Raw genomic sequence first — 22,678 nt, forward strand, 5'->3', positions numbered from 1 at the left:
GGAAAGGACATGGGCCACTTAGACGGGGGACAGAAGTTCTCAAGCTGTTGTAAAGTGTTTCGGAGCCAACCGAGTAACGAAGCCCACCCTACGGGGAAGTGAGAGCAAACCGAAGCAAAGCTTCGAGCCCAACCGCGCCAAGCGCCCCGCCTCCGCCACAGCCCCAAGATGGCCGCCCCGCCCCGCCCGCCGCGTGCCGCCCACCCCGTCCACCGCGGCTGGACGGGAGGAGCGCCGCGCATGCGCCTCGTGCAGAGTTTGCACCTCGTCCCGGCGGAGGGGCAGGGAAGCGCGGAGCGCGGCGGAGGTGAAAAACCAACGGAGCCCCGCGGGGCTCCGGCCCTCCCGGGCTGGACGGAGAGGCCGCGGCCGGCAGCGGGGAGCTCAGCGGCGAAAACAGTTCTGTGAGTAGCTACAGGTGCGTGCCTTCGGGTAACGTTCGGCCCCGGTGCGTCGGTTGTGGGTGGGCGCGGCGCTTCCCCGTGCGCCGTTGGAAGTTTGTGCGGTGGCCGGGAGCTCCGCGGCTGCTCCTCGCCGTGCGTGCGCTGCTGTCTGCGGTTCGGCTCCGCCGAGTGACCGCAGCCTGCAGACGTCCTGCCCCGCGCCGCTCCTTGTTGGACTTTCCTCTCTTTGAGTCAGCCCGCCGTGCCGAGTCTCTGGGTGTTCTTCCTTCTCACCTTTGCCCGAGGTGTAACTTTTCCTTTGGTGCGGTGGGTTCGGTGCAAGAAGGAAGGCTCCCCGGAGGTGGAATGAGGATTGTTTAAATGAATCGGAATCGTTTAAAATTGTTCGAATTGTAAAGCAGGAGCCCCCCGTGCTGCGGCTGCCTCCGGGAGGCGTGCTGCAGTCCTCCCAGGCTGCGCGTGGCCGTGCCCTGGGCCGTCGGGAGGGCTCCGTGTCACTGGTGTGTGTGACTGCAGCCCGGGGCTAGGGGAGATCTGCCTTTCGAGCCGAAACCGACCAGCTGGAACTTCTCTGTCCCTTTCTGCTGACCTATTGTTTGTGTACGATACGTTTAGCTTCACTGGGTAAGCGTTTGTACCTTTTTAAGTACATGAACACGCAGTGCCGTGTGCCTGTGTGGGCGTACGGGTGTGTAAATACAAGCACATGTGAGCAGTGGCCAGCTGAGGTCAGTAAGATACTGGATGTGCATTAAGTAAAGAGGCTCAAGGAGCCAAGGAAGTGTCAGGCTCTGTGCTCCTCCTTACTAAGCAGCTGGGCTGGGCCATCACCTGCTTGGGGTGCACCAAGGCAGGCTGCTGTTAGTGCATCTGTGCAGACTGGAAAATGCTGAAGATTGACATTCTGTTTCGGCTTGGTGTGGTGCCCAGGGTGATTTCTCCCCCAAAAAAGGAGAACGGGCCTCCCCCAAAATGCATCTTCACTATTCTGGCATAGGATAGAATCAAAATTCCCGACATTGGAATAGATCCAATATCATTCAGTCCAATCATCTGCTTACCACCAATATTTTCCCACTAAACCATGTTCCTTAGTATTGTCTCTGTTCACTGACCGCTTCCAGGGACGGTGACTCCCCACCTCTCTGTGCTGCCTGTTTCAGTGCCTTACCACTCCTTCTAAGGTGATATTTTTCCTCATATCCAACCTGAACCTCCCCTGATCCAATTTGAGGCCACCACCTATTGCTAGTTCCATGGGAGAAGAGGCCAACCCCCCCACCTCACCACAGCCTCCTTTCAGGCAGTTGTAGGGACATAAGGTCTCCCTTGAGCCTCCTCTTCTCCAGACTGAACAATCCCAGTTCTCTCAACCTGTCCCTATGGGACTTGTGCCCTATCCTCTCACCAGCTTCATTGCCCTTCTCTGTACACAGTCCAGGGCCTCTGTCTCTCTTGTAGTGAGAGCCTAAATTGCTTCCCTACATGCAGTACTGTCCATAAGGAATGGAATGGGGTTTGATTTGCTAGGTTGCTTTCTCTTGGATACAGTTTTGTGAAGCAGCTGAGGAACTTGTTGCCTGGAGCAAGGGAGGTGAAGTTAGTTCTCCTCTTCACTGTCCATGCACACCAAACTTGAAGCATGTGTGCTACCCTCAGGTTTGTACCTAGCACCTTTCTTCCTCTGTGCTGCTGGGCTGGGTGGGCGAGCAGCAGTGCCTGGGGACTTGTGGCAGCAAGCCTTGGTGTGGCAGGACACCTGGCCTTGGTGCAACTGCCATGTTATGGGAGGTAGCTGCCATTTTGCTCAGTTTGGCCATGCTGCACTGTGACCACCATGGTGCTCGTACAGCCCTGAGGTCCAGACTGGGCCCCAGAGCTGTTAAATCCTTGTTCATATAGGGGGGAGGCTGAGTAACAAAAGCTGCTGGTGTTAGTCTGTGAATGTAAAATTGCTTTTTTTCTTTTGTGGTATAGGCCTTACAGGTGAAGATGCAGGAGCCTGACCTGGTTGCGAAAGCACTGCGATCTGTTCTTCATTCCAGTAAACATGGCATACCCCTGTCAGAGCTTCAGGGTGAATACAGATCATTAACTGGTGAATGGATTCCCTTCAGACACCTAGGGCATGCCACACTGGAAGCCTATGTGGCAAGCATCCCTGGAGTGGTCAGGATCGAGAGAAATAAAACAGGAGAGGTAAGAATCTGTGATAATCAAGCAAATTGTAGCAGGCTGGAAATGGCTTTCATGCTTGTAAAGTGTGGAAGCTCATAATTGTGCCCCTGTGCTTGTCATGGGTTAGTTGAGAAAAGTACTGCAATGTGTGTGCTGCACTAATGCTATCAGAGGTGGAAGCTGTGACACAGAGCAGATGTCTCTTACTTTCCTGTTCTTGTTTGCAGCTCAGAAAGTAGTGTTTACAAAACGTGGAGGATTATGGAGATTTCCCCCTTACGGAGGAGTTCTGACTGGAAAGGCACTTTGACAGGAGAGCTGTGATTCTCATCTCAAACTTTATTCCTTTGGGGCTGTATTAGTGGATTGTCCTGAGACCTCACAGAACGTTGTCTTGTGCGTGTGTCTTGAATGTATTTTCAGGCTGGGATTCTGAAGCCACCTTGTTTTCAACAGCAAAACTGTTGTAGGTCTGTTGTGTACAAACCTGACATCAGTTTCTGAAGGCTTAGCACTCTTTTTGTTGTTGCAGTGCCAAGGTGAGGTGATGCACCTCAGCTTAGTAAGTTTACAGGGGAACAGGCACTCAGTGCAGATGTCATGGTTCCAGTGGTCATTGTTTTTTGTTGTGGAGGAGGTGGATCCCAGCTCAGCAGAAGAGTTCAGTGTAACGGAAGAGTTTTTCCCTTATTCCTTGGCCTTGCTCCTATAGCCTGTGTCTCCTGTTGGTTTGCTGGCTTGGAAGCAGCTTGCTGAAACCACGGATCTTACATGACAGTGTGGGGCTCCTGGTTGCAAATCTGCTGGTTTGCTCCTCTCCCCAGGTAAACACAGATGTTTGGCAGAAACTGTGGCTGTCATACCAGATCTGAAGAGGTGGTGATTATGGTCTTCCTGACTTACCTGGGTTGAGGTAACGTCCAGGAGCTCAGAAGTAGGTCTTGATGGTTATATGTGAAGTGTAGTGAGAAGTGTCGTGGAATTCTTTCAATTTTGTGCTGATTCCTGGAAATGTGGCTTTTTTTTTTTTTTTTTTTTTTTTAAGCAAAGGGTTCCTTTGCTGCCTTTTTTCAACTGTCAGAGTTCACCCTTTTACAGCAGGTAATTAAGAGTGAGGTTCTCTTTTGCTTGCTCCCAGGCTGTACTGACTACAGCTGCATCAGTAAACATGAATTCATGTGCCTCTGGGATTGTGATGTTGCAACTTAAAGCTTCCTTGTGGTGGCTTCGGCAGATAGCCATCTGTTTCTAACTTGGGCCTTGCAAGGTATAATCTGTTATCCTCCCTTTCCCTTGCTTATCCTCTAATGCAGTGAGTGCTGAAAGCCTTGTGAACATTGAGTAGTGCTGGAGGCATACACTTCCCTGAAGCAACTGTAAGGAAAGATTGAAATGTAGCTATAGGAGGTAGAAAGAGGGAGAGCTACTAAACAGGGCTGGAGGTAGTTCAGCATAGGAATCAATTTCCTTTTGTTCATGCTGTCTATGCTTTGCATGACTGAAGCAGCTAAAGGGAAGCAAAGATCTGGGACAGAGGAGACTCACGAAGACAGAGCTCATGTTGTTGTTGTGTGACTCTCTTGTGACAGCTGTCCAGAATGTGACCTGGGAAGACACTGAGCAGCAGGTGATGTGTGCAGGTGTGCCCTACCTGATTTTGAGCATTTCTTACAAAGAGTGAGTGGAGGCAGAAGTAGAGGCATTCTTTGCCCTCAGATCATGCTGAGTACATTGTATGCCTTTTAAAATCAGGAATGGCAGGGAGAGGGTGAGGACAACCAGCAGTCACATGAGGGAATGAAGGACGAGGCTGCAAGACAAGTGTGAGGTGACTCAAATGGTAGGCACACTAATCTGTGGATCAGGGCTGAACGTGTTCATTGTGAGTAAATCCACGTGAAGAAGAAAATTTGTGCTATACAGAACTTGAGACAAGAGCTCTTGTACCTTCTCTCAGAAATAAGCACAGCTGAGCACCTTTCTTAAGGGCTTGTACACTCCTGCAGACAGGGTGAGGTACAATGTGAGTTCTGTGCACAATAGCAAGCCTGTGATCTCATTGGGTCCCAGAGACCTGCTGTGGTGGCTTATGCAACTGGCTGCTGCCGTGGGTGGGCACGGGCTGTTAGGAAGGACAGGCTGGGATGGAATAAAGGATGGCTAGCATAAGCCTCTCCTGTTTGAAAGCAATGGAGGTGAACAGAGCTTGCTGTAGGACAGATGATGAGCTAGCAAGACCTTCTTTGTTGGGAGCTGTGCACAGACCTGTGTATGGGTTCTGTTGTAGACTCAGAGATCGGGAAGATGTAGTAGATGAAGCAGATAATGCCTTCCTCAGACATCTGCAAGACATCTGCCACTTTGTAGGCACTGATTCTCACGGAGGACTAGAACTACTGGGTAAAAACACCTTCCTGAAACAAACGTTGAGCTTGTGAGGGGAAGTGCTCAGCTGGACTCAGTTCTTACAAACAAGGAGGAAGTGCTTAGGGAAGTAAAGCCTGTGGACAGCCTTGCCTGCAGTGACCACAGGATGATGGTATTCAGGATTGTGAAAGGAGGGGAATGAGGTAAAAGGCAGCATCATGATAAAGAACCTGAAAAGAGCAGAATTTTCTGGAAGAGTCCCATAGGATGCAATACTGTAGAGAAGAGCATTTCAGGAGAAGCAGCTCATTTTCATGTACCACCTCCTCTGACTTAAGAGTTTTCCATTCCAGTAGGGAGGAAAAATAAGCAAAGGTTGTAGGAGACTCACGTGAATGAGCCAGCTGTTGCTCACTAAACTTAAAAAGGAAGTATACATGAGGTATACAGGGAGAATTGAATATCCAAGCATGTGGGCATGGGGATAGGCAAGACTGCATTTCTTAATGACTACTTCAACAAGGTAAAAGCCAAGGAAGAATACCATCACTTCCAAACAGCTCCCACAGCACTGCCATGTCAGACAGCATCCCTCTGAAGGAAGACTGAAATAGCTGGTCCAGGTGACATGAGAAAGCAGAGGAACGGCACGAAAATGAGAAGAAAGCTGAAGCAACTGGAGCACTAGAGCACTTGGCCGTGCTGCGTGTCACGGCAGCCTTACGAAGGCCCTGCTCAGAGCACAGGGCGCAGGCTGTCAGCAGATGCCTCTGAAGGGGTGAAGCATTAAGGGGTGCAGACTGATCTTCCCACAAAGCTGAGGTAGGCCCTGCTCTGCCAAAGTCCACCGTAGCACCAAATTTTTGTCTTATTTCTGCGAGTCTTTTGGAAGCAGCAGTAAAGCGTGGTCAAGTTGTAAGAGAACAGGCAGCTCCTGAGCAGCTCGGAAAGCGAGCGAGCCTGAGAGTTCACAGCAGAGCTGGTGACAGAAGTCCCTCTGTGTGCAGTAGCGTGACAGAGCTGATCTCGTCATGGAGCTGCACTGCGCTCACCATAAAGCAGTACAGCTGGTAGGAGCTGATGACTTGCAGATCTGAAACGCTCAGAGGCTGGACACAAAGCCACACGGCTGGTTCGTCGTGCAGCCTGTTAATGCGCGCTGTGATGGAGTTGTACCTGACGTGGAGTGCAGCTTCATCTTTCGCTTTCAGCCTAGGATGTTTCATGGTCCTGAAAACCTCATGTTCTGAATTAGTACTGGCATGCAGGTGTGAAGAGCTACACTGTTGAACTATGTTTAATGGTGAAAAAGGAGAGCTGGAGGAGCAAGTTAAACAAAATAACAACAGCTCATTGCTAGGTGGTGGCTGGAAGAAGCAAGCAAGAATCCTGGGCAGAAATCCACTGTTGTGTTTCTCTGTGCTGTGGTGAGGGCCTCTTAGTAAAGACTGCAGCAAATAAAATGCATGAGTGAACTGGAAGGTCTGGATCTTAATTCTGATGCTAACAGAATCTAAGAGTCAGGAGCAGAGCTGTGTGAGCTGGAAGGAGTATAGAGATGCTGTCCATGCAGGGGTGTGGTTAGAAAAGCTGCAGCCCATGTTGGGTTGAATCTGGTGAGGGTCATGAGGGACAAGAGGAAATGTTTCTACTGGTGTGTCAGGAAAATGATGACGAGGGAAAATTTGAGCCTGCAGAGGATTTGGAATTGGCACCTAATCTTAATGGACATGGAAGAGACCTTCTCTGCCTTGTTATTCACTGGTAAGACTGGCCATCAGCCACCCCAAGGCTCCTGAGATTGACAAGGTCTGTAGCAAGGAAGCCTTAGTCTCAGCAAGGAGGAACTAGGTTAAGGAACACCTTAACAGACTGGCCATGCACTTGTTTGTGGGCCTGATGCAGTGCACTGCTACGTGCTGAGAGCTGGCTGTTGTTGCAAAGCCATTCTGGATTCCTCACTTCTCAACTGCACCTTATTTGTGTTACTGCTTTTTGGCAGTAGGTACATTTGTGAGCAACTGTTATCAAGGATGAAGCACAGGAGGAGGAATTTTTATGACAAAGATCTTAGAGGATCTTTGAGGATCTTAAAGACCTCACTGAGAATTGCAGCCACTGCCACCAAGTCAGCCTGACGCATTAGTGTCACAAAAACAAGCTCAAGTATCCCACTAGTTCCGGTTTTTATTACTCTTTCTTGATTGTTTTAATAAAAATATTAACGTGTTGTTACTTATACACATGAACAACATAATATATTGTGAGAGATGCTCCAAAAGTAATGCCTGCTGTTTTGTTATATCTGACCACAGTGTCAGAGGCAAGTGTTGATAGGACAGCAATAGAGGTTGAACTTTCCTCTCAGCATTCCATTCCGTGTTGCTGTGCAACAGATGGCAGCAGAGGGGCAGTCTGGCTAAATGCTGTCTGGGATGGCAGAGCATATGGAGCAAAAGTGTGTCACTGAACTCCTCCATGCGGAAAAAATGGCACCCACTGACATTCATCACAGCTTGCTGGATGTTTATGGACACCAAACAGTGGATGTCAGCACAGAGAGGAGGTGCATTTTAGCAGTGGTGACGTTGGGTCAACTCCACTGGTGTAGGTTTTTACAAGCACAACATGGAAACTCTTGTTCATTGTTGGCAGAAATGCATAGGTGATGGTGTTGCTTATGTTGAAAAAGTGTTTTGTGGCTGAGATTTTGCTCTCTCAAACAGTGTTACTGTGCTCTTTGTGGGGGTTGTAGTTTTTATAAAAATAAATAGGAAGCATTACTTTTGGAGCAATCTTTGTGCATGCAGCCCAAGACAATTCCTGTTCGCTCAGAGCAGCCGGGCAAACCAAAAGATTGGAAGCTCATGGGGTAAGCTAATCCTGGAAACTTCTTCCAGGCAGGTGAAAGACAAGGAAGTGGTGGGATTCACTATAGATCTAAGAAAGAAAATGTTATCTGGCTAACCTCGTAGCCTTCCATAATGAGATAAGTTGAGTGAATAAAGGGAGAGTAGGGGATGCTGCCTTTCTCTGTTTTAATAAGGCTTTTGATATTGCCTTCCATAGTAGATGCACAAAACTCAAAGTGGGGGCAGTTCAGCAGTGATGTGCCCTGTAGGATGATAGTGTGGCAGAGCTGTTTAGTGCAAATGACCGACGTGATGGGGTAGAGCCCACCTTTAGGAAGTCTGCAAATGGCTGGAGAGACTGATGACTGTTTGCAGAGCAGGTGGCTGTGTTCCCCTCCAGATGGACCTCAGCTAGCTGGATAAATGACATGACAGAAGTCTCGTGATGTGACAAGCGCTGCAAGCAGGGGAAGTGTTATGCACCATTAGAGTCTTGTGGGTGACCAACCAGGAGGCAGCTTATCAGATAAGATTCACATTCAGCGTGAGCAGCAGCGTGCTGTTGCAGCCAGGAGTTTGATGTGCTGGGTTGCATTAGGAAGTCTGTTGTCAGCTGGTTAATGGAGGTCTGTTCCTCTGTACTCAACCCAGGTGAGACCACATGCAGAGTGCTGTGTCTACTGAATGACAGAGATGTGGACATTCCACATCAGATTTGGTGAGTAGACTTGAAGGTGGTAAAGGGACTGTGTTGGCAGACTAAGATAGCTGGGTTTGTTTGCTCTGGAGAAGAGAAAGCATGGGAGAGTCCAATCCATGTGTACTAACAGGGGACTGTTCTGGGGAGAGTGGAAAAATATTTGAGCCCATCTGTGTCTCCAGTACTCAGTGGTATTCAGTGAACAGGCAAGAGGTGCAAAGTGAATTACAGATGATTTAATTTGAACATAAGAAATGTCTTTTTTTTTTTTCTTTTTCTTTTCTTTTTTGCCATAATGGTGGTCAAACCTTGGAACAAGTTATCCAGAGTGGTTGAAAAGTCTCCATCCTTGGAGATATCCCACTCTCAACCAGACATTCTCTTGGGCAAGTAGGTACAGTTAATGCCATTCTGAGTAGGGATAGTGAATGAGGTGGTCTATAGAGATCTCTACCAACTTCAGCCTCACTGTGCTTCCTTGCATTTCATCATTGCATGGTTAGGCTGTGTATTGAGATGCTGCCAGGCCAAGCTCTGACACCCTTGGTGTGTTTCTTGTATGGATGATGACTGCACAACAGTTGTGCAGTGTGACTTCTAAGCAGCAGGCTATCTGGGAATCTAGTAGGACGACAGCACTGTGTGAGAGGGTCCCTTTTCCAGCCTTTCACCGTGCTTTTTTGGATTGCTCCAAACTTGGCATCCTCAGAGTGTTGGAAGAATACTCCTTCATCTGCTTTACTTTACTTTTGGCACTTGGATGACTCCAAAGTTTGAGCTGGCGTTTTGTCCATGAGGCCAAGCTCATGTGAGATGTATGCCTTGGGGGCTTGCTGAAGCACTGTCTGTTTGCTTTTAAAGGACTACTTCTGTCTGTGTTACGAAGATGGATCAAGGAGAGGCCAAGGCAAGAGGTCATAGCGGAGGCAAAGAACACAGTCTATATGCTTGCTCAAGGCCAAGCCACACTGTTGAGTGCCAACACAGTGCTTGCGGGGAATCTGTGCCAGTGGGATGGCTGTGCTATTCCTGGGTCAGGCAGGAAAAGGGCAACCTAGCAGTGTGGGGCCACAGTAGTGCCTGAGCACGTGTGGGCAGGAGTTAATGAGGAGTAAGAGCAGTGGGAAGGCTCTGGTCAAGGAGAAGAGGCAGAACTTGGGGTGAAGAGAGGCTGAGGGGCTGGAAGTCCCTTGAGTGGTGGCTTGCAGGGCTGGGCTGCCTGTCTGTTTGCTCTGGGTATTAAGTGGCTGCTGGAAGCTCCTGCAAAGTCAGTGTGTGCTGCCTGGAAGGTGTGAGGAGATCCTTGGGAAGTGCAGGGTGGTGTTGTAAAGTGGGATCTTGGACTTGCAGGATGCAAGAGAGAAGCTGGGCTACTGCCAGGTGGGCTCCAAGCTAAAGCAAAAGGGGATGGAGAGCCTTGGGTGGATTCGGCTATTTCCTCTACAGTTTTCTGAAGTGCATTATGGAAGGAGGTCTTCAAAGGCCTTCGTCTGTTTCTGAAACTTCTATTGAATTGCTTGCTGGCCTCTGTGAGCTGTTGATTACAGGAAGTGGAAATTGCTGTCAGTCTTTTTATGATTGTGGGTGGACTTGGACCTCAGTGACTGTTTCTACTCCTGTCCCTTTCCTGTCCCAAACAGGTGACTTGCCATGCTGTTGCTTGCCCTGAGACCATGCAAATTGCTCAACTTGTAGCCCGACAGAGCAGTTTGAAGAAGAAAACAGGAAAGCAGGTGAACTGCCGGATGAGGCTGAAGAATACATCTCCAGTCACACCAGTAGGTAAGCCTCAGGCAGCTGCAAAAGACCTGCTTTTACTAAAGACTCGTGCATATTTAAAAGCAAAAGTCTTTGCCTTAAGTTTTCCCACTGAAGGCAGTGAGATGTGTGTTTTCACTGGAAGGTTCCAAGTAATGGGATGTGATGCTGACAACAGGGTATCAGTGCTTGCAAGCCACTGTCCGTGAGAGAGGCTTTCTTTAGCACACTCTTGAAACAAAAATGCTCTGGAAAGACACTTGCCTTTGTTTCCAGTTGGCTGTGCTTTTGTGGGAGAAATGTTGAAGATATGTGTGAGTAGAGTGGTGGTGAGCCTGCTTGATTGTAAAGGGTAAGCTAGCCCTTGGTGGGGTGGCAGAGGTGAGGGTGAGGAGCAGCCCGGGCAGCATCAGCTGCAAATGTCTCTGCAGTTCCTGCTGCAAGTGCCCTGGTACCCCCAAAGTAGCTGCTGCACAGGTTTGCCTGGTGATGAGCTGAAGAAATCCAGCTCCAGTGTTCAGCTTTGGACAGCTGACCCAAAGTTGGTGAGTTCAGGAACTCTGGTTCTGCTTGCCCTGCGGTGCAACCTGTTTGTATGCCCTAGCTGTTGCCTGCAAGGAGAGCTTGCGTAGGGCAGAGGAGAGCATTACTGATGGCCACGTCTGGAAACTCTTTAGGAAAGCCGGAAGGAACTTTGCGGCAGCCCAGGTCACTGAGCACACTGGAAGAAGGCAGCAAGAAGCCCACCCCTCGTGTGCCAAGAGGCAGAGGTACACTATGCATCACAACAAATCCTACCACGGAGAGTGCCTGGTCTGCCCCAGCTGCAGCCACTGGGAGTGGGTTGCCCAGAGAGATCCCCATGCAAAGACATGTCACACTTGTCAACAGGTCAGTGCATGCAGTGGGAGATGTGGGGAAGCGAGATGGTGCTTGGATGCTTTTTTGTCCAAGGATTTTCTGGGCTGTGGGAATATGGGAATCAGAGAGGGTTTGTGTGCAGGGGATGCTGATGCTGAGTGCTCATGATTGTTTCTCTGCCCTCTGCCTACCTCAGCCCTTGCAGCGTTAGCACTTCTGTGCTTTTTGTGGTGCACATGAAGCCAGCAGCTGCCCGGATGTGTTGGGCCAAGCTGGGATGAGACTGGAGGTGCCGTTTTGCTGGGTTAGCATTCTGCTGCTTTTCAGCCCTTGTGTTTGAGCATCTCTAATCCAGGCGGCTTATGGAGCTGCTGGGCCATCATTTCTCTTTGCGGGGTGTTTACCTCTGCCCCGGGCTGTCAGCTGACAGTGCAGGGTGAGTGTGTGTTACCACTCACAGTGGCTCTGCTCAGCCTCAGCCACACTGCTGCAATGCCGTGTGGGGCACGGGGCTGTCGGCATCAACTAAGCACTGGCCAAGTGCAGCTGCGATGGACCGCTTGAACACTCAAGGCTATGAGTAGTGTAGTACAGAGCAGTGCCCCCATACCCTCCTTGTTCCTTGGGAGGGGGATGCAGGCCTGTTGCTGTGGGGCAAATGTATGTGACAGCACCCCACCTCTCCTCAGAGCAGTGCTGTAGTGATTTTTGTGACCAGGGCTTCAGGCATTTGCTGCTGCTTGGTCGTGGGTGAAAGGGAACTGACTGTTTCTCCTTCCTACTCTATCATGTGGGAGAGATGCTAAGGGTAGCTGTGATTCTGGCAGGTTGCTTCCTGCTACCCTTCCAGGCCACCTTGCAAGTGCTGTGGTGGGGTATATATAACAGCAATCACTTATCAGTCTAAGTCCATGCCACTGGGCTGCTGTGGACCTGCAAGTCCACAGAATGAGCAGGACTTCGCTTGTAAATCATACTGTAGGAGACACTGAAGTTGGAAAACAGTGGCACAAATGAAAGCAGATGGAGGTACTTGGTGTCCCCCTTGCCTCAATCAGCAGTCAGTGTTTGCTGGTGGCTGCCAACCAGCCCCACTCCTGGGATTGGTCTTTGGCCCTTGGACAGTGCGGAGTAGGACGGCGTGGGCCTTATCAAGGTAAGGGGCTTAGGCATGGAAAAGCATGCATTCCCTCCTCTCTGAAGAAATGTGCCTCTGAAGAAGCCTGCCTTTCAACTATGCATGGGTGCTTGGCAGGGCAGCATGTCTAATCACATGTTTGTATTGGGCTGCTGTCTTCTCTTACTGGTAGCATGGCTGGGAGGCCTCTTGCTGGGAGTACTTTTCAACAACTAGAGTGCATGAGGTCTTGCAAACGGTTGAATTTTCTGTATCTGCATGCTGGAAAGTAGCATGTTGGCCTTGTGACTGTCTAGCTCTGTGCCAGGCAGACTTGGTTCTGGACTGTCCTGCATTTCTTTGCACAGAGAACTGAATCCTTAGCTGCAGTGCCCGATAGTTATCCCTGCGCTTGGTCATCCACGTCACCTGAAGTGTAGCAGTGGTGTGATACTAGGACTGGAACGCAACTGATTTCTGTTGCGAGGCAGCAGTCTCACTTACCCAAAGTCTCTGTTGCTTGTGTGACTAGCTCATGGGACTGTTCTCTCAGGCGTCTGTCCAGTTTGGAGTTGTCATTGCTGGTGAATAAATGTATGGAGAGGTGGTTGAAGGAGGGAGGGATCCTGGCTTTCTTTTGGACCAGGCACAGACACCTTGGAAGGAGACACTGCTGCTAGTCTGTGTGAGGGTGTGGGCTGTGGCACACAAGAGGATGTCTCCTATTTTTTGTTCTTATGTTGCAGACAAAATTGAAGACACTCTTCAATTGAGGGCACTCTTCAGATAAGAAGAGTTATGTATGACTGTCTGTCTGGGTTTTATGTGGGTGATTTCTACTTTAGTATTTTTAAGTCTTATCCCACTTTTTTTTCACAAATATGCTCTTCTTTGAGCTGGTGGTCTGTCCTCTTCTGCTATGGAAAATGCTGCACTTGACAGTGGCTGTCCCGACTACGAATACTGTAGGACTTGACCCTGAACAGAAGTGTTATTTTTGGTTAAAGTGACATCCTTTACATCGTGGAGGAGCAGGTTTGTTATTTCGTGAGGACAGAAAGAAAGTGAAAGGTACCAGATTTAGTTAGATCTTGAAGAGGCAGTATTGATAGTGTGTTGGTGGTTCGGCTAGATGATCCCAGTGGTCTTTTCCAACCTGAGTGATTATATGATTAGAAGGGTGTGAATGTGAGAGACCTTCTGCTTTGTGATTGTGCTGAGTAAAGTTCAGCTTGAAGACACGCGAGATCACCTAAGAATTCCATGCTAGCACTGGCATCATCTTGCTGTTGTTGCTAACTTCAGCACAGTACTTGGTACCTGTACTGTCTTCAAAGATCCCAGATGGAGCTCAGAATCCTTTAATGTTTCTGTGGCTGGTGATTTCCTCCAGAGTGGACTCTGCAGGTGGCTGTTGTCCTCATGTGCCCTCTAGAAAGGGACCATCTGCAGAGCCTGCTTAGTGCATGTACGGCGGACGCTCTTGCCTGAAGCTTCCTGGGATTTGGAGCAATTTGCCATGCTTCTGTGGAGAGCTGTTTTAATGCATCTTCTGCTACGATTGCTCCACTGCAGTTCTTCCTTGCATAAATGCCTTTGGAAGGTGCTTGGTTTTGGTCTTTGAACTCTTTTCTGAAGCTCTTGCAACTTAAGTGACACAGTACACGCTGTTGTGATCTCTCTGGTGTCAGGGCTTTGAGGAGACATGGCAGTCAAGAAGTTGGACATGTTCATATTCACCAGCAAGACTGAGACACTGGCCAAAAGAAAGACCAAGTCGTGAGGCTGAATATATCAACATTATGACTGAGCTTAATCTGTGCTATTGGGCCTATGTGATCTGTTTTTGTGAATGTCTTCCTACTGAGTGTTTTGTTTCTCTCAGTGATCATGATAGTTAAGTCATACTAGAAACCATCCGTCGATCTGCCTTGCTGTTGCTAGACAAGGTGTCTTCCTTGTCAGGACAACAGGAGTTTGCTCTTACGTAGAGAATCAGTTAGAAGTTTGTGGAATACATACTATTTCATATGTGTGATTCATAAGCAAGTAGAGTGCTCTTGAGAGCCAGGACAGTAATTTAAAGGAATTTTCTTTTCAATTTTAGGTCTGAGAAGAGACCAACTGTCTCACCATGGTTTCAGAAGGAGCTGCATGTTCACCTGTCCAGAAGGTCTTCTGTTGATTCAAATGGTAAGTTTCCCCATTAAGAGATGTTTTCTTGTTCACATTGCTGGCATTAGAATGGGTGTATTCCTAAGAAAAGCCTGTCTTGTTACTTGTTTTGAATGAAGATAGATTTGGGTAAAATACCAAATTCCATGAGTAAACCTCTCACTTTGATTTCATGGTGCTGGGAAAATAGGTGTCCTTATTTGTCTGCCTTTTTGTTTCTGGGGAAGATCACTGTGTAGTAAATGTCAAAGCCGGTCACATAGGAGTGCCAGGGTATGGATGTAATAGTGGAGAGCGAAATCCTGGCTTTTGGGAGTGAACAGCCACATGAAGGCCAGCACATTACCCTAGCTGTTCAGAACAGCTTCTGCCTGCCTGAATCCCAGCATTTGTGTTGTTGATCTGCTTGTCAAATGATAATTGCTTTCTTTGAGACTCACCAGGTTGATTTGTGAAGCTACAGGTCTAGTAGCAAGTGCCTTCCTCCCCAAGAGAAGGGGTGCAGGGAGTGAGGGAGCAAGAAAGCTGGTAATGTGAGCCTCCGGCAGGACGTAATGACTTCCCTTCTCCAATAGATGGTGCACGAAGCCACACAAAGTAGCTGGACATTCACAGACTCTCAGAATTGTAGGGGATGGAAGGGATGTCCAGCGATCATCAGGAGTATGTGGATTCAGACTTTTACTTAGGACGTATCTTAGAATGAAAAGTGAATCTTGGGTCTATTTTGTACATCTCTTTGTTTGGATGAATGTACTTAGGTGTTTTGTTTTGTCTTTGCCTGTGTACTTGAGGAAAAAAAAACTGTGTCTGTCTTGGGAGATAGCCTCGTTGTTGTTGAGAGGCTGCACTATTGCCAGAGATTTTTGCATCCCCTTTCAGAATCCTTTCTGAGAAAAGGTTCATTACCTGCCTATGAAAAGAACTGCAAGAATTGAAAATTTTATTTCAACTGTGTCTGATTGTGTGAGGCTTTCACGTGTCTTTCCAATGGAAAGTGACTTGAAGCAGTTGTACAAGAGAGTAGTGTGCCAGAATTGGTGTTACACTGGCAATTCCCATGACTAATTTTTAAGTAGGCAGGTTAAAATCTGTCTCTACTGAGAAGATTGTTTATTTGAAGGCTCTATTTTTGTTTAACAGATAACGTGAGTACATCTGGTGTGGAGACACATACTGTTGCCTCTGGCCGTTCTGTTCCTGATGTCAGTGAAATTCAAAACCGCATTAAGGAGATTTTGAGCAAGTACAGAAATGGTGTTTGGATGTCGAAGATAGCACAGATTTATGAGGAAACATACAGGGAAGAGCTTGGTACAACAGTGCTCCATCAGCTTGAGCACTGGCCTCATGTGTGCACAGTAAGTACTGAGTATCTTTTTTTTTTTTTTTTGAAGGATGCCCACACCCTTCAGATTTGAGTGCTCATTTGCCAAGTGTTATTTTTAATATGTAGCAGTTAAAAACAAACAAACAAACAATGTCTTAGAAACAACACTTAAAAAAATCGCTATGAGGCACTGGTATCAGGCTGAGCCGCCACTTACAGGTTGTCTCACCACAACTAAAGATTCTTCTGTCACTGTGCTTTTGTCTTTTCCTCCGCACTGATGGTTCCCTTTAGGGTAGAATGCTACTTTGCATCAAGGCTTTCTTTCTTGAAAAGCTTTACTTTAACATGTCAGTCCTATCAGTAAATGCTTCCAACTTCAGCATCAAACCAAGACACGGGGAGGATATTAATGAGAATCTTGTCTGCTTGAGGTGACTTTTCATTCTGTACTGCAAAGTATTTTATATGAAATGCAAAGTAAGGGTTCTGCTGATCCTGAATACTTGCTTTTCAGGAGTAACAGTATTTGCATGCTATTAGGGCATTCTGATACACACAAAATTTGTCATGTCTTATTACAGACATCAGTAACTTATTGTAAACAGCAGTGGTTTGTTTTGATGGTTGATAACACTTCCAGTGTTACCTGTAGAGCAGACTGCTGTGAGTTGCTTAATTCATGCAGCAAATTTTAATCTTACCAAGATAACATTCCAGACAGAATGTTACTGTTTGCCCGGGATCTTCTCTTTTTTGTATGCTTTCCATTTGCTTGTTATCTGCTGAGTTTCTCTCTTCTTTTTTTTTCCTAGCAAACAGATACATTCGTTTTAATGTAAGTAAGCAGTCATTAAGTCTGTGAAAATGCTCTAATACAGCATGCTCAGTCCAACAGAATTCTTAACTATGAAGTTGCCTTGACACAGTCTTATTGTAGGAGGCAGTAAGTTAATGAACCTGTGGAGTCTGCCTCAGTTGACTTATGTAAAAAGTATACCTGTGGCCCTGGCACGGAGAAGATTAATCAGATAGAAGGCTACTGCAAATCTCTTCAAGCAGTGTTAATTGCAGGTTCAAACAAGTCCTCTGCGTAGAGCAGCGTAGATCCTCTGAAAGGACACGGAATGGTGTTGTTAAAGAAGATGCCATTACTAATTTCTGAATTACTTCTGCCTCTTTTGATACTTTACATTGCGAGTTTCTGCCTGCTTCGGAACAGGGAAATCCCTGGTGTATCTCTCAGCACCCTGTTAAAGAGACAGCACACATACTCTTATTGAATGTATACTGATCAGTAGTAGCTTAGTTACAAACCATGAAGCAATGAACTCTGTAGTGTGGTTTCAGTGTCATCAAACTGAAGATTTGAGGTTTCTGCCCTGGACAGTGTCATTTCTTAGTAATTCACATCTCTAAATTTTTCTCTACGAGGAAGTAATTTCATTTTGTTTTTCCTTTCAGAGAAACAGTCATTTCTGTCTCTAGGTTTCAGTCAGGAACAGTGGAAGAACTTTGCATCAAGTGAACTGAAGTCTGTAGAAATCACTGTACATTAGAGGCTGTTTAATAGCCTTGCTTTCAGTGTTCTCCTTTCACTCAGGGGGACCAACAGCCGAAGATTAGATTGTCTGTGTTCTCCATTGGCATTTTTCTTACCCTCTTTAGGTCAGTTTACTTGAGCATCTTGCTTGTAGTATCACAGTTTGCACAACTAAACTGAAAAGTACAAAGTATTTGTTTACTGTCTATCACTTACAGATAATAGCCAAGCTTTAATGAGCAATTAGACTGGGCAAAGCATCCTCAAGCAGTCTTTGCTGATCAGGCCGACCTACATCAGGAAGAAAAAGGTCTGTTTCAATAGTTCTGTTAGTAGGATCTTCAGTTTTGCTGAACTGTCTGCTCCCCTGAGTGCAAAACCTTATCTCTGGTGCTGGTCATGTTCCAAAGGCTGACTTGTCAGAGATGCATGAGGAAAAATGGACTCATGGGGTTTTGTTTGTTTTGAAGCAGTTTTCATTACAAGTTGTTTATCATTGCAAACAGGAAGTAGAATTGTAGAATGATCTGGGTTGGAAGGGACCTTTAAGATCACCTAGTTCCAACGCCTCTGCTGTAGGCAGGGGCACCTCCCACCAGACCAAGTTGCTCACAGCTCCATCCAGCCTGGCTTTGAACATCTCCAGTGTGGGGATATATGCGTCTTCTCTGGGCATCCTGTTCCAGTGTCTCGCCACTCTCGCAGTAAAGAATTTCTTCCTAGTGTTGAGACTGAACTGACCCTCTCCCAGCTTGAATCAATTTCTCCTTGTCCTGTCACTACCTGCCCTTATTAAAAGTCTCTCCCCAGCTTTCCTCTTCAGGTACTGGAAGGCTGCTGTAAGGTCCCTTCTCTTCTCCAGGCTGAAGAAGCCCAGTTCTCTCAGCCTGTCCCTGTAAGGGAGATGCTCCAGTCCTCTGATCATCTTTGTGGCCCTCCTCTGGACCTGCTCCAACAGCTCCGTGTCCTTCTCTTGTGTTGAGGACCCCAGAACTGGACACCTCCAGATGGGATGTCACAAGAACAAAGTAGGAGGGCAGAATCACCTTCGTGGACTGCTGGTTGCATCACTCTTTTTGCAACTCAAGATATGGTTGGCCTTCTGGGCAGCAAGCACACCTTTCTGGCTCGTGTTGAATCTCTCATCAACTGACACCCCAAATCCTTATTAGGGCTGCTTTCAAGCCATTCTCTGCCCACCCTGTATCTGTGCTTGAGATTGCCTTGACCCAGATGCAGGACCTTGCTCTTGTGCTTGTTGAACTGCACGAGGATGGCATGGGTCCACCTCTCAAGTCTGTCCAGGTCTCTCTGGATGGCATCCCTTCCCTCCAGCATGTCACTGCATCACTCAGCTTGGCATTGTCTAAACGTGCTGAAGGTGCATTTGATCCCACTGTTCGTGTTGCCTACAGAGACGTTAAATAGCATCTGTCCCAGCACTGATTCCTGGCAAAAGCTACTCATCACCAGTCTCCACTTGGGCATTGAGCCATTGATTGCAACTCTCTGAGTGCAGCTGTCCAGCCAATTCCTTACCTAGCAAGTGGTCCATCCATCAAATCCATTTTTCTCCAATTTGGTGACCAGCATGTCACGTGGGACAGTGTCACGTGCTTTGCACAAGTCCTGGTAGATGACATTGGTTGCTCTTCCTTTATCCACTGATGCTGTGACTCCATTGGTAGATGGCATATGTTCCCAGGGAGGATACTTCATTGGTTTTTGCCTCTTTTTTTTTTTTTCTTGTAACTATTCTTACTACTTCAGCACTTTGAAGAAGTTGTGACAGTTCACAGAAAGCAAAACTGAAGACTCAGGAAGATGACAGGATCAGCTGGTAAACAGTCCCACAAACCAGAATAGAACTGCTTTTTTTGCCTAAATCTGTTTCTGGTCAGCATCCTCCCTCTTTGTTAACCAGATCCCACTGCATCTGGCAGATGAGTTTTTTCGATACAGTTCAGAATGAGTTGTGTCACGTCAGAGAAGATGAGTATTGCCATAGTAGCCAGTTGTACTCTTTGAGCAGCTTTGCTTGTGTAAGGTTTTCAGTCTTGAAGTGTTCTTCACAGCACAGTTCAGTTGTGATGCAAAAATCATTCTACACAGAGCTATGGACTTGAGTTAGAAAAAAAAAAAAAATCATGTCTGATTACTTACTTGTTTAATACATGTGTACACACATGACATAGTGTATGCTTAAGAACTGGAAAGTGCTTTGCAGATGAAGGGGACAGACCTATTGGTAATGGCTGGTAATGTGTGTGTATGTCTGAAAGCTGGCACGGTTCACACTAGCCCTGCAAACTGTCTCCTGAAGATGTGTTCTCACATCATGATAGCTAACTTTCTCTTGCTCTGCTTATTGAAGAAACCTGCTCTGGGTGACCCGTAGTTGAGCAGGGGCTGGACTAGGAGACATCCAGGTGTCCCAGCCTCAGCTATTCTGGAACTGTGATGAGTTATTTTATCTAAACGCTGTGATGGTTCTGATCAGTATATTTTAGAGCAGTCTTTGAAAACCTGTTACAGCAAGGATAACAGAACCAGATTTTCGTGTTTGTCACAAAATTGTTTTTTAACTGGCCTCTGCTGTGCGTTTCATTTCCCTGTCTTGCGGAAAAATAACAGAATATGGCTGTATATGCCAGCTGTGAGTGGAGTCTTCAAAAAAAAAAAAGTCACAGACTCATTTCAAGGTGTTTTCTCCATTTCCTTGGTGGAAAGTGTCTTCATGCTCTAGGGAGGCTGCTAGTGTGCCTGGTCTTTCATCCTCAGTGTGCACAGTAAGTAAAACTCAAGTCATTCTGATTCTTTTGATGTGTGTATATACATGTAGTGGTTTAGCTGCACACTTCACAAAGCCTTTGTCCTAGCAACACACAAGTTTTTCTTCATCTCTCTGTATGTGTATATGAAAAAGAACAGGCTTCATTTTTCTTCTCTGTTCTACTTGTTTTACTCAGTTGCAGTGTCAGTATTTCATTTGGGGGCTTTCAAATTTTGTTACATTATTTCAGACTCCAGATTTTCCTTTTTGGGAGTTCCCTTGGGCCTAGTACAAACACATTCTTCTTTGCAGCATGATTCAAACTTTTGCTCTTGGTAATGTTCTGGCATCTGTTGATGGTGTCTTGTAATAGCTCTAATTGAGAAGCAGCAGCAAGCACAGTGTGCTTGCTAAGCAGGCTTGCTAGCCGTATGGGAGGGACCTTATAGGTGTGTCTATAGACTTTTCTGGATATAACATTGAGATATTGGTCATAAAGTGGCTGATTGGAATTTGCTCTCGTTAACCTTTTTGCTTGTTACTATGGATGCCAAGCACTGCAGCAGCTTGTAGTTATGAGTGGAGGAATCTGTTGCTTCTTGAATATCATCTTATTATTATCCTTATTGCTCTCTATAACTTCCTGAAGGGAGGTTGTAGTGAGCTGGGGGTCGGCCTCTTCTCTCGTGTCATTGGTGATAGGACCAGGGGGAATGGTTTCAAGCTACGGCAGGGGAGATTCAGGCTGGACATGAGGAAGTATTACTTTTCAGAAAGGGTGGTCAGGCACTGGAATGGATGCCCAGGGAGGTGGTGGAATCACCGACCCTGGGGGTGTTCAAGGAAAGGCTGGATGTTGTGTTGAGGGACATGGTTTAGTGGGAGCTATTGGGAATAGGTGAACGGTTGGACTGGGTGATCTTTTAGGTCTTTTCCAACCTTAGTGATTCTATGATTCTATTCTATCTTCTGTGCAAGAAATCACTGACTAACGCTGTCCACTTAAACTAAATTGCACTGAATTAAAGTGAAACATCTTATTGAAACAGGGACATTTTCCTGCCTATAAACATTGTCTCAGTCAGCATCTGTGCTGCCTTCTAAACCGGGAACCTCAGAGCTATTGTTGGAGTTAAGAGGCTTAAAGGTCTCTCGGGATCTTCTCTTTTTGGTCTGCTGCCAGTCTTTAGCTTGTGAGGTTTAATAGTCTGTCAGGTATCATTCTGCCTCTGTGGAACACCAGCTAAGCAGAGCTAGCCAGGAGACACAGTGCGTAAAGGTAGCTTTGTGCTTCCAATTTCATTCGGGATGATCTGCAGCATGTTGCAACACATCTCTCGTGTACAGACTGTTGTTTTGGTGTGTGGAGGCTGCAGGCAGGGCTGCCCTCTATAAGCAGAGCCCAGCACTGCCCTGTGTCAGGGCTGAGCAGCTCCAGAAGGGACCCGCTGCTGCCAGAGCTGGGCGGTGAGAAGTGCTGGCTGCGCTCTGGATGAGGAAAGGGGAAACTGCTGTGCTGTGGCAGCTGGGGGAGGGGGTGACCATGCTGGAGTGGTGCTTGGGGAGCTGCAGCCTCTGGGAAGCCTACGTGGCATCAGCTGGGGAAGGATGGCATCCATGTGGAGCAGGGACAGCGGGTGACCATGGGGGAGCAGGAGAGACAAAGCACTGTGGCTGAGTCTCCCTGTGCTGAGTCTGTTTTTTCCACAATGGCGATTGGTGAGAAGTCTCCCTATGCTTATCTTTACTCTTGATCCCTTTTCTGTCGTGTTCTCTCCCACCTTCCCTTTGAAGAAGAAGAGTGAGAATGGTGTAGAGGAGTTTAGCTGCCCGCCGTCGTGAAAACACGTCTCAAAGAGGTGATGAGAAAAGCTTTTCGTCAAACTAAGGAAGAGAAAGCAAAGGGGAGAGAAAACAGAGCTAGACTTTCCTTGGTGAGGCGCAGTGACAGGACAAGGAGCAGAAATGCTGCAGCTCAGAACATTCACAAGAGTTTGGAAGAACCCTTTTTTCAGAAATGTAAGCCTAATGAAATTCTGCGCTCCCTACCCTCCAAGACCTTCTCAGCTAAAATGCAGGAGGCTCTGGGTGATCGAAGCTACTGGCCCTGCTTTGAGCAAGCAGTTGTATTGTATGGCCACCAGGGGTCCCTTTTGCTCTAAAGTTGCCTTCTTAGTCGCTGCCGGTCTCCTGCATTTTGCGAGCCATACTTTGCACTGCTCCCACTGCTACTTCTCAGCAGTGATATTGCTTGTCTGTGTAGCTGTGCTCTGTTCTGGAGTAACTCTTCGTGGAGGAAAAAGCTTGATTTGTGCATGGATAAAATGCTATGCTTGTTGAGAGGATTTTGTAATTGCTGAGGGAGTTTAAAGTGATTTGAAAATACTGATGCACTGCCTGCAGCCCTTTCTAGCCTAATTTCATTGGGTTGTTCTTTTGTTTTGTTTTTTTGTTTTTTTTTTTTTTAAAAAAGGACTTTCGGAGTCTCCCCTTAATACAAGATTCCACTTAGATCTTGCTCTGTTGCATCTTCAGGCCTTAATCTGTTTTGATTCATATGGGGGTGAGTGTCTTTACCGTAGCTAGATCAAAGGCTAGACCTAAGATTTTATTTTTAAAT

At 47.1% G+C, this 22,678-nt stretch overlaps 1 protein-coding gene across 3 annotated transcripts in view; it reads left to right on the plus strand.

Moving 5' to 3' along the window:
- Positions 1-281: 281 nt before the first annotated feature.
- Positions 282-22,678, plus strand: part of TDRD7 (tudor domain containing 7) — a 38,450-nt gene continuing 16,053 nt past the window's right edge. The window contains exons 1-6 of one of the 3 annotated variants that reach the window (XM_042882895.1): positions 282-418; positions 2,382-2,603; positions 10,142-10,283; positions 10,937-11,150; positions 14,345-14,430; positions 15,556-15,773. In XM_042882895.1, the coding sequence (XP_042738829.1) occupies positions 2,397-2,603; positions 10,142-10,283; positions 10,937-11,150; positions 14,345-14,430; positions 15,556-15,773 (867 nt within the window). In that variant the 5' untranslated portion in view covers positions 282-418; positions 2,382-2,396. Of the gene's footprint in view, positions 419-2,381; positions 2,604-10,141; positions 10,284-10,936; positions 11,151-12,102; positions 12,277-14,344; positions 14,431-15,555; positions 15,774-22,678 lie in introns of those variants that run through there. The other 2 variants (XM_042882896.1, XM_042882897.1) reach the window with 2 other exon arrangements.

The sequence above is a fragment of the Lagopus leucura genome, unplaced genomic scaffold (assembly GCF_019238085.1).
Source record: "Lagopus leucura isolate 7727_CA_CO unplaced genomic scaffold, USGS_WTPT01 Super-Scaffold_100036, whole genome shotgun sequence".
NCBI classification, from domain to species: domain Eukaryota; kingdom Metazoa; phylum Chordata; class Aves; order Galliformes; family Phasianidae; genus Lagopus; species Lagopus leucura.